The following is an 11,741-nucleotide window of genomic DNA, read 5'->3' on the forward strand; positions in this document are numbered from 1 at the left end:
TATTAGTATTAAAGCAGTAGGAAAATATTTTAATATTTTTGTTTGGGTATTAACTCCTTTAAGACAAAAGATGTACCAGGTATGCCATCAGAGACTGTCCCCTGATGACCAATGATGTACCTGGTACTTCTAAAAAAAAATTTCAAAATGGCCCCACGTTGCCACAATTGCGAAGGCACTGCTGCTGCTATCTGCCTGGGCAGGCCATAGGCAGCTTCAAGGACAAATTACTATGATTCTTCCGCCCCCTGCTGCCCGCCAACATTAACCCTTTCTTGTCTATGACGGGATCACATCGTTTTAGGGGAGGATGTTTATGTCTGCAGCTGCATCATTAACCCTTTCTTGTATGTGGCGTGATCAAGGCATTTTAGAAGTTAATGTTTATGTCATCAGACCTTACAAACTTATGGGGGCCAATCCTTGCTGTTCTTCTATGGCGCACCAGCACAGAAAGAGTTTTTAAAAAAAATGTTTAGCATCAATGAACTGGGAGTCAAAGGTGCTTCCAGGTTCATTGCCATCAGTTACACTATGCGGCAGTTGAAACTACGAGCCAATCATGAGTGTGCTGATGATGATTGGATCTATTCACCTGTTCCCCTCACCCTCAGGGTATGGGCCACTAGGGAGTGCTAGGTCATTCGCAAAATCCAATCCACTGGATTACATTGTTGTGCTCGCTGGTGGATGCCTTCATAATCCAATCGATGGTGAGGAGGATGACAACAAAGCATCCTTGTCTGGTTCTGATTCACACCTGAAAGCTGCCTGTGAGCTGTCTTTCATGGATCACTATACAGGACATTCCATCATATGAGTTCTTGATCAGGGTGACCAACTTGGCTGGGATGCCATACTGCTGAAGGAGATGCCAGAGGGTCTTTCAATCCACACTGTTAAATGCTTTCACTCCAAAGACTGCTCGACTATGATACAGAGCGTTGCTAACGGATCCACGCATGATCTTGCCTGCTGATCTTGTTGCTGTGGATTGACAGCGTCCTTCACTCTCTCTAGGAAGACCCGGTTGAAGACCTTTCCTGGCACCGACAGGAGTACGATTCCTCTGTAGTGGGCACAGTGGCTGAGGTCCTCTTTCTTTGGGATCTTGATGGGGTAACCCTCCTTACAGTCTGCCACACTGCTGGAATCTCTTCTTCTTTTTCTTCTTCTTCCCATATCTTAAAGAGGAGGGTACAATGTCTCAACTAAAACATCTAGGTCTGCTATCAAGGCCTTTGTTGGAATACCTTCATGTCTAGTCGCCTTCCTGTTCTTCATCAAGATGATGGCTTTCTTGATCTCATCGCTGGTTGGCTTGTCACAGTTGGTTGTGAGGTCTTTGTTGGCTGGGTCGATGTCTGTTGTATTTGGTGGTGCTGGGCTGTTGAGAAGTTCCTCAAAGTGCACCACCCCTCTATTCATCTGTGATTCTACTCCTGTGAACTTTCCTTGCTTTTCTTTGATGAGAAATTCTGGTTAGCTAAGCTTTCTAGAGAGTTGTTTGGTCGTGTTGTACAGCTGTTTCATGTTGCTGTTGTAAGCTTTCTGCTCTGCTGCCAGTCCTTCCACATAGTCTCTCTCTTGTCCTTCCTGATTTTCCTCTTCACTAGTGTGTGGGCTTCAGCATGCTCATCTTTGGCCTTGGCCATTCTAGACCTGTTGTTGTTAACTGCTGCCATTTTCTTCTTTTCTGTCTTCTATCTTGGTCAAGGTCTCTGCTTTAAACCATTTTTTCTGCTGCAAGCACTTCCTGGCATGATGATCTAAGTGTCCCTTTCACTTTCTTAGAGCTGTTGAGGGATACCCAGATACTCTTGTGGATCCGCTTGTGAGGAAATATGCTGCCTCCAATGACTAGGTTGTTGTGTGTACCTAGGTCTCTTAATCATCTCTCTCTGGGTACAGTTCCTCATAACTTGGTCATATCCTGTGTTGTCATGCCCAGTCTTGGCGTTTATAGAGAGAGGGGTAATATAACAAAAAACACACACATCATGAATAAAAAACACACAAATGTGTTTTATTTCCCCTTGTATAGTGGCAGTACATGTGGGTGTGCTCTTTCCTAGGGGACAAGTAGCCTGTAAAACTAACAGAAATGGTTAATCACCTCCTCGTTACCCACAAATATGCACGCCAACCAATGATCCACAGTTCTTTCTTGGTATGTCTTGAGGTGAGGCACACGGGATGTTGCCTGGGGGTTTGTTTTCCTTCGAGTGCTCACCGGGTGTGAGCTGTTGTTGTGGAGGCAATCTCCATCGTGGAAGTTATACGGCGGTGAGTGGGAGTATGCGTGTATATATGTGTGTGTATATGCAAAGGGGAGACCAACTACATACTAATGTCTATGTACCGTATTTTCTCGATTATAAGACAAGGTTTTTTTCAGAGCAAATACTCTGAAAAATACCACTCGTCTTATATTCATGACCATCTTATAATCAGACCTCAAATAGAGGTCTGACTACAAGACTAAGATCCAGATCCCCCTCCTCTCTGTCAGCCGGTGGACGTCTGCCCGATGCGCGTAGACAACTTCTGCTGGGGCTTCTATGACATGACCTTCTAGTGCTCCACCATAGAAGTCCCGGGGAAAGTACTGGCAAGCAGCAGCAATGCGCGCAGACATTCACTGGCTGCCAGAGAGGAGGATCCCCGCAGCGCTACAGGAGACCTGCGCGCAGACAACCTCCGCTGCTACCCGACACTTCTGCTGCTACCCGACACTCCGCTGCTCAGTCATAGAAGCCCCGGTGGAAGTCCCGGGTAGCAGCGGAGGTTGACTGTGCGCATCCAGCAGACATCCACCTGCTGCCCCCACTTGACACTTGGAGCACGGGGGACAAGTCTAGGGATGCATCGGTAAGTGGGGGGGTATAGGTGGGTATAAGGTATCTCAGGGGCAGATTGGCATATAGGTGGGTATAAGGCATATCAGGGCAAGAGTGGCAAATAGGGGGATATAAGGCATGTCAGGGGGGCAAAGTGGCATATGGGGGTATAAGGGATATCAGGGGGGCAAAGTGGCATATAGGGGGTATAAGGGATATCAGGGAGGCAGAGTGGCATATAGGGGGTATAAGGCATATCTGGGGGGGCAGAGTTGAAAGCCGTGGGGCAGATGTGCGTAACTGGAGGTTGGCAAATAAAAGGAAATAAAAACAAAAAAATGCATTTTTCTCAATCATAGTTTTTATTAAATATGAAAAAATAGTTTACATGTGATTATTTACTAGTAAAACTTTTTTCCTATAGGGTCGTCTTATATTTCAAAAGTAAGTCCTAGTCCTGAAAAATACAATATATAATTTGTGTGGGTGCACTAAATGAGTTAGTGGGAAATCACAGTTGAAAAAAGACAGAACAAAAACTGCTATTAATGGCCGTGTTTTAGATTGAACAGTACATTAAAACAATGTGTGGCATCTTTAAAACAAACCGCTGCGTTGTATTTAATTGCTCTCTTAATTGGAGAGGTTGGCTGTGGTTGAGCATTTTTGGACAAACAAAGGATGCCACCATTTACATTAAAAAGATTGGAGTTTTGGAAACACCTTAGTTAAGTGGATCAGATGTTCTTGGATAAGCTCATTACTCTTTCTGTTTGTAAGCCAGCATAAGATCTTAAATTGAAACCAAAACAAGCATTAACCCTCGAGTGCTGGAGGGAATGGGAGGCAAGGCAGTGTTTTGCCAGATCTGCATGTTAATTAACAAGGAGAAGTAGCATCCTTTGGAAGTGTGGGCACCCTAAGTGTGATCATGGAGACCATTTCTAAATGTATGTGCTATGTTTCTGGTGTAACATTGGTTTACAGCCCAGCTAAATAAGTGCTTGTCACCGATAACCCATTTTCCGTGTGTGATACGCACTTGGAGCCTGCAGGCTTCATTCTCAATGTTATCTACATCTGCTGTCTTCTTTCTAGGCTTACAAACCTCCTCAACTCCTTTAAAACAGCCGTAAATACTGACTAATTTGGGTAAATTGCATTCATTAATAATGATATCCCTTTATAATCAGCTACTTAGTTTTAGGAGATGTCCTCGGGCAGGAGTGTGTCTTTCCTTAAAACGTAAACATTACTGGGAGCTGGAAATCAGAAAGCTGTACCCTGCTGTGGACACTAAAAGAACTGCAATTATTATATAAATTATGAGCCTTACTTAGGCAGTTAATCCCATCTTTCTCATTAGGGAGTGAAGACGTTTCCCTAGGGCACCAGAGCAGGCAGCTTGCTGTGCACTAAAAGTTGTAAAAGTATTTTCAATTGAATGCTTTCATTCTATGTTTACATGGATTCCTGGCGTTAAAACCTAACATTCTCCCTTATATAGTAAAATTAAGTAATTATTCTTGCTGTTAAGCAGAATGTGTATGCCAAAACATCCGTGCTTGTGACTTATTGCATATCAAGACGTATTAAGAAGGTATTAGAAGGTAGGATTAAATGTTCATTTTAACCTATTCTTATAGTGACTATGTTGCTCTTTCTTTTATCACGGATTCTCTTTTGGAAGAACAATGGTGGATGGGCTATCATAATTTGTATAGTGTAGTCATTGACTTCACTATTCATTATGAAGGGCCAACGCTAGCAAGTTTCTCCAGCTAGTAGGGCTGTATAATGCAAGATTCAGTGGGTGACGAGACCTTTAAGAATTATCACGGATTTAACTATTTATTATACAGGATCAACAAACATCTTCCTGCATCAGAAGGTCACTGGATTGGCCCTTTATAACTTATAGGGACATCAAAGAGTTGAAATCTCAACTCTCCTGCTAACGCCCCTTTATTGAATAGATACTAGTCAAGAAATGAGCGAGCGCGGTCCTTAGAAAATATAAATAAAGTCCAAGTGGTGCTCAACAAATAATGGGTTACTCCATACCAATTTGCAATGCTCAGAAACAAGAGAGAGGTGGCTTTTGAGAAAGCACTATGTGCAAAACATGTTAAGTGTTCACCTGGTTGCAGGATGAATTTGTGAGGTGCACTTGGGACCTTCTGTTTGATAAAGCCCTGCCTGCTACGAGTATTATTTACATATATTATTTTTCTATTTTTTACTTTTTTTAAATGGGATTACGGATCCAACAATAAAAAAAAATAAATAAAAAAAAAATTATATATATATATATATATATATATATATATATATATATATATATATATATATATATATATATATATATATATATATATATATATATTATCACTATTTACAATGAAGCCTGGTTCCTGAGTGCCGACAATCTGTCTCTTGTTTCCGTACTTTATTGAATAGACCCATGCGTGTTCCTTCATTGTGCATTCTTCTGCCTATTTACTATACAATTGAAATCCTGAAGGCATCTGACATGCTTGTACTAAGTGAGCATGCAAAACAGGTAAATGTTTCTCCGTTGAGAATGTGACTCGGTTGCATTTATTAAATTTTTCCGCTATACTACGTTTTGGGGGGATGAATGGGATTGCGAGACATTAGTCACTTAAATGGGATCTGTCATAAGTTTTAGCATAGTTTAGAAGATATAACCTCGTGGGGGCTGAGATCAGCAGCCTATGGCAGGACCAGCGTTATCTAATCAGTGTCTTGTCCTGGAGTTCTCCCATTTCTCCATCCCATACAATTGCAAACGCCGCCTTCACCAAATCACAACTATCAATTTAACAACATGGAAAGTAGGACGCTAGAATATTACGTGCTACACAGAGCGTTGTGTCCAAACCCCCTTGGCTCTGACTTGTCATATTTTGTATATAACAGGTTACTTGACTTGAAATTTGACCGGTTCATTAGAGTTGGGAGTATTCGAAAAATTGCAAAGCCAGTTCTGCCTCATAGGTAAGAAATGATGATGGTGTTATCTTCACACACAAAAAAAAAATATATATTAATCAGACGTTGAATGCTGTTATTAAATATTTTTGCACACGTGCACGTTACTTGGGAAAACAGTGTATTTAGCACCTCAAGATGTAGATGATACACACACAGAATTCATAAATGTTGCATATCTAATTTTTTAAGCAGCAGTTACTTGTTTCTACCCCCTGGTAATTTCACATATGTAGGGTGTGGAGGTGCTACACAGGACACTTATCTACTCCATGGATGATGATTATTGAAAACGTGCTTCCAGCTTCATAAATAAGCATGCGAGCAGGGCTCTCTCCACCTAATGTATCTGTTTGTCTTAGTCTGTCAATTCTAGTCTTGTCATACCCCTTGAATATATGTATTGTATTAAGCGCTGCCTACATTTTTGGTGCTATATAAATAAACGATAATAATAATAATAAAAATAATAAATGCCACCAGGGAGTTTTACATTGCCATAATCCTACCACTGTATGATATGATCCCGTTGTTTGATTTTAAAGTTTACATTCTGGGTCTGAAAATGAAAGTGAGCAACTCAAAGAGCTTCTGGGACTTCTTAAAGAGGACTTAACTCCAGCAGAGAGGATGTATGTGAAGAAAAGCATTGAGCAGCACAAGCTAGGCACCAACAAAACATTGCTTGGACAGGTATGTGTACATGTTTATCTTCTGTTTTTGATAAAGTATAGAGACTTTTAGAGGGTTTTTTTTAAAAAAAAAAACTTACATGACCACTGGAGGACTAGTCAGTGTCTGTTGTTATGACATAATGCCTCATTGAGAAACTCCGTTGTGAGGTCATACATTGTCGTGTGTCATTTAAATACACTTAAAACATGGCAAACGTGCAAAATGCCATATTGGAAATGATAAGCAAGATCACTCTATTAGGTTCTATTGGGACTGTTCCAGATTTGGCATATGGTCTACTTTGGTCGACATCTGTCAGAAGTCTTGCTTGGTTATTGATTGGCAGTTTTTAGAGCATCACATCCTCTTTTATTTATATTTTGTATAATTATTTAATCTTTGAATTTCTCGACTACTGTCAAAGCTGGGGGAAATTTTGTTTAGTGTCTTTTTTTGTTGTTGTTGTAAAGCTTGGCTTGTTTATGTAATGAATTTACACCCGCAGTAGCTGCTTCACCTGTGTATTGTACCTCCCATTGACACCAAGTCAGTAAATGGTGCACAATGGCTCATTGGGCCTTTAAGTTGTAGTTTTAAAGGCTCATTCAATAAAATGTTGGTTCGTCTCTAATCGCTCTTCTTTCTTCTTGTGTTCTACTTAAGGTGCGTGTAGTTGGTGCTACTTGTGCCTCTTGCCCTTTCACATGTTTGAGCCATCTTAAGTTTCCAATTGTCATCCTTGATGAATGTAGCCAGATGACAGAGCCAGCCTCAATGCTCCCTGTGGCCAGGTAATTTATCAGATAAAAAGGTCTAAAAATCTATAGACCTCCATGACACGTGGTCTAAGCCTGGTCTATAAGTACACCTTGGGGCACATCTAGGATGCAAGAGGACAAGCAAAAGTTTGGAACCGGATGCTGCCAGAAGGTTGATACCGGTGGTACTTTTTTTGAAAGAGAGTTTACAGTGGAACATATTTTGAGAAAAAGGGCACGTTATTTAATGGCAGAATGTCCGCAATTAGAGCACAGAATAAATAGTTCTTTCCAGGAACCAATGGCAGACAAATAACACTGGCTGATTTCCGATAAGTTATTTGAGTAGTGTACAAATGCCGATGGTGGGAGGCGTTCATGTGTGCGTTCATATCAAATTATCTAAATTGGAGTGTTAGAGTGTGTTCTGTTACTGTGATAGGGATATAAAATGTGTAACACCCCAAGTAATTTAACCCTAGCAGCATATATTGTATGAATAATAACCTTTTTATCATCATCATCAATGTCTTCAACATCTTACTCAACTGATTTCATGCAGATTTCAATGTGAAAAACTGATTCTAGTAGGCGATCCAAAGCAGCTGTCACCCACCGTCCAGGGCTCTGAGGCCACACATGAGCATGGGCTGGAACAAACACTCTTTGATCGACTGTGCTTGATGGTATGTTCAATATGCACTGGGTCAGGACCTAATCACTTGAACCTTTGGTTAAAAAAATGTATTCATAATAATAAAAAATAATTAGTAAGCTATGTATTTTGTTAGAATGTTCACGTAATGTCTTTTATTTTCAGGGCCACAAGGCTGTTCTGTTAAGGACACAATATCGCTGCCATCCTGCTATAAGCGCTATAGCCGATGAAATGTTTTATGGAGGTCTGCTACTTAATGGCGTGTCAGAAGAACACAGGGCACCCCTTTTGGACTGGTTACCCACATTGTGCTTTTTCAATGCCAATGGCACTGAGCAGGTTGGTTGACATAAAAATTATCCCTCAAACACTTATTGTATAGTATTGAATTGCTAGGTATGTTTATGAACTGTTGCTGGAATCACAAACTTGGGTATTATATGGTAATACACTGATCAGCCATAACATTATGACCACTGACAGGTGAAGAGAATAACACTGATAATATTGTTATCATGGCACCTGTCAGTGGATGGGATGAGAGGTCAGAGGATCTCCAAAACGACAGCTCTTGTGGGATGTTCCTGGTCTGCAGTGGTCAGTGCCTATTAAAGGGGTTCAAGGAAGGAAAACCGGTGAACCGGCGACTGGGTCATGGGCAGCCAAGGCTCATTGATGCACATGGGGGTGAAGGCTGGCCCGTGTGGTCAAATCCAACAGAAAATCTACTGTAGCTCAAGCTGCTGAATAAGCTAATGCTGGTTCTGATAGAAAGGTGTCAGAACACACAGTGCATCGCAGTTTGTTGTATATGGGGCTGTGTAGCTGCAGACAAGTCAGGGTGCCTATACCTAACCCCTTTCCACTGCTGAAAGCACCTACAATGGGCACATGAGCAAAAGAACTGGACCACGTAGCAATGGAAGAAGGTGGCCTGGTCAGATGTATCACGTTTTCCTTTACATCATGTGGATGGCTGGGGGTGTGTGCGTCCTTTACCTGGAAAACACATGGCACCAGTATGCACTATGGGAAGAAGGCAAGCCAGCAGGGGCAGTGTGTTGTGTCTGGGAAACATTGTGTCCTGCCATTCATGTGGATGACACGTACCACCTACTTAAGCGTTGTTGCAGAGCATTTACATGTACATGGTATTCCCTGTTGGCAATGGCCTCTGTCAGCATGATAATGCGCCCTACCACAAACCAAAAATGGTTCAGGAATGGTTTGAGGAACACAACGACAAGTTCACGGTGTTGACTTGGCCTCCAAATTCCCCAGATCTCAATCCAATCGAGCATCTGTGGGATGTGCTGGACAAAGAAGTCCAATTCATGGAGGCCCCACTTCACAGCTTACAGGACTTAAAGGATCTGCAGCTAATGTTTTGGTGCAGATACCACAGCACACCTTCAGAGGTCTGGTGGAGTCCATGTCCCGATGGATCAGGGCTGTTTTGGCAGCAAAAGGGAACCTACATAATGTTATGGCTGATCAGTGTATGTTGCATACATTTACAGATGCATTCAGTACATTGTCTCCACAAAGGATGCAAACAAGTGGCTATTTGATTTCTCCCACCAGCCATGACCCTTCCAGAATTTCTTTTTCTATTTTTCTTTTTTCCTTATTCCCTTTTACTTTGGTGTGTGGCGCCACCCCATGGACACTTTCAGGCACTTTTGAACTTTAGGAATTATGTACATTTCTGTGATTATCTGATGTAGGGACTTTTTTTGTTTGAATGACTTTAAGCTTTTTTACAATAATGATTTATTGTCCCTTTAATCCAATTCCTATGATTGTAATATTGAATCAAGTCCTTATAAAATAATCATGTATTAGTGTGGTCATAAATAAGTACCAATAAAAAAAACATGCATTTGTATATACTTGGAGTGAGTAACTCTTCAATATATTTGAAATGACTCTAAGCTTGCCATTTTTAAAACGCATACCTACAGACACCTTCTGTCCTTGTTTTGAGGACAATCATTTGTTACCTTTTAACCGCACAGATTTGTGTTCAGGTTCTTCAACATAATGATCCACCGTTTCTTCCAATGGCTTTTGTTTAGGTGGAAGGCAGCAATAGTTTTCACAATGTGGAAGAAGCCAACTTTACAGTGAAGCTTATCCAGTGTCTGATTGCTAGTGGAATCAATGGCTGCATGATTGGCGTCATAACTCTGTACAAAGCACAGATGTACAAGGTATGTTTTTTGGTCCAGACTGCAAACGTGGAGTAAGCAAAGAGGAAATGGATTTCTCTGAAGGGAAACAGCTGTTGTTATTCCTTTTGTTGTTGGTTGCCGTAAGGCTTTTTTGAGACATAAGTCTGTGAGCTGGTGGATGCCTTTTAAGGGGACAGCCTTACTGAAGAAGAATGTAATGAGTTTAATATGCATTCTTCAGAAACAATTTCTACCTGATGTAGAAACTGCAGCCCTGCTGCTGCCTTCCTTCTCCGTGGTCTGGTGATTCTGAGCAGGTGCTTGAAGTAGCCAATCAGTGTGAGGAAAGCTCTTCCTTTGAATTCAGTGTGATCGCTTTCCTTGCATGCGCACTGTCTATCTGCAATGTTTGCTGAGCCGGGGCTGGAGCTGACTTTGCAATAAGGGCACCTCACAGATATCATAAGAATTACAGTGCAAATGACCAGGTGCCCTGTTTCAAATGTTTTCTATGAAACTCGACAATGGAACACAATTTTTTTTTTTTTTAAACATTTTCAGGCTGGGGGATCCTGGATTTGGTCTTGGTTGCTTATTGATAATAGTCTTTCAAAATATATTCCATTTGTATAGCATAATACGGCCACTATTTTGAATTATAACCATACTCAAACTTAATTTTCAAATAAGATATACTTCTCTCTGTTCACATCCAGATATGTACTTTGCTCGGTAGTGCTACGCTCTGCGACCCTATGGAGACTAAAGCTGTCCAAGTGTCAACGGTGGATGCCTTCCAAGGAGCTGAGAAGGAAATCATCATCTTGTCATGCGTTCGGACAAAACAGGTCGGATTCATAGATTCGGAAAAGAGAATGAATGTGGCGATAACAAGGGGCAAAAGGCATCTGCTGATCATCGGCAGTCTAGCGTGCCTGAGGCGGAATAAGTTGTGGGAGCATGTGATCCATCACTGTGGAAGTAAGTCGTATACCTACACTGACCTGAGAGACCGGTCTGTGCAGAAGGCTCCCAGTCCCATCAATGTTGTTTTTTTTTAATGCTATATAACACTTTGTTGGATATGACCATTTTATTCTTAGCATTTATCCATGTGGGGAAAACATTTTTCATTAATACTTTAAGTAGAAGAATAGTTCAAAATATTTCTGGTTGTTGTGATGTGCTCTGGTCCAAGCCTCTGATGCGCTTTTATAGACTGGTTTGGACTTTAGAGCCGACCTGCTGGTATTTTGAGACAGGCCTAATTGAATCCCTTCAACGGTTTAACAAATTGCTCTGATGCTTCTTTCCAAACAGCAGCTTATGGTAACAACATCTTATTTATGGCCAGGGGTCTCCAGTAACCCAGTTGCTATATATATATATATATGCAGTGCTAGATACAGGGTGTTTAACTTCCATAAGTAACTTTTCATAGTTTTTTTCTGCACCCAAAATGCTCCTTTTTATGCCATGTGTAGAATAAAGCCCCACAATTCATTCTTTCATGTTTCTGTTACAAAATCTCCGGTGACTTGATTGAATTTGTGATCTTTTTTTTTTCTACGACAGGGCAAACAAATGGTTTAAAACATGTTAGTCAGTGGGAAGAAAAGTT

At 41.2% G+C, this 11,741-nt stretch overlaps 1 protein-coding gene across 1 annotated transcript in view; it reads left to right on the plus strand.

Annotated features, from left to right (window-relative positions):
• The window catches only part of ZGRF1 (zinc finger GRF-type containing 1), a 29,048-nt gene that overhangs the window by 17,120 nt on the left and 187 nt on the right, over positions 1-11,741 (plus strand). The window contains exons 21-28 of the mRNA XM_053461439.1: positions 5,784-5,861; positions 6,401-6,548; positions 7,194-7,321; positions 7,851-7,974; positions 8,109-8,285; positions 10,025-10,159; positions 10,837-11,101; positions 11,696-11,741. The exon at positions 11,696-11,741 is cut by the window's right edge and continues 187 nt beyond it. Of these exons, the coding sequence (XP_053317414.1) occupies positions 5,784-5,861; positions 6,401-6,548; positions 7,194-7,321; positions 7,851-7,974; positions 8,109-8,285; positions 10,025-10,159; positions 10,837-11,101; positions 11,696-11,741 (1,101 nt within the window). The remainder of the gene's footprint in view (positions 1-5,783; positions 5,862-6,400; positions 6,549-7,193; positions 7,322-7,850; positions 7,975-8,108; positions 8,286-10,024; positions 10,160-10,836; positions 11,102-11,695) is intronic.

The sequence above is a fragment of the Spea bombifrons genome, chromosome 1 (genome assembly GCF_027358695.1).
Source record: "Spea bombifrons isolate aSpeBom1 chromosome 1, aSpeBom1.2.pri, whole genome shotgun sequence".
Taxonomy (NCBI): domain Eukaryota; kingdom Metazoa; phylum Chordata; class Amphibia; order Anura; family Pelobatidae; genus Spea; species Spea bombifrons.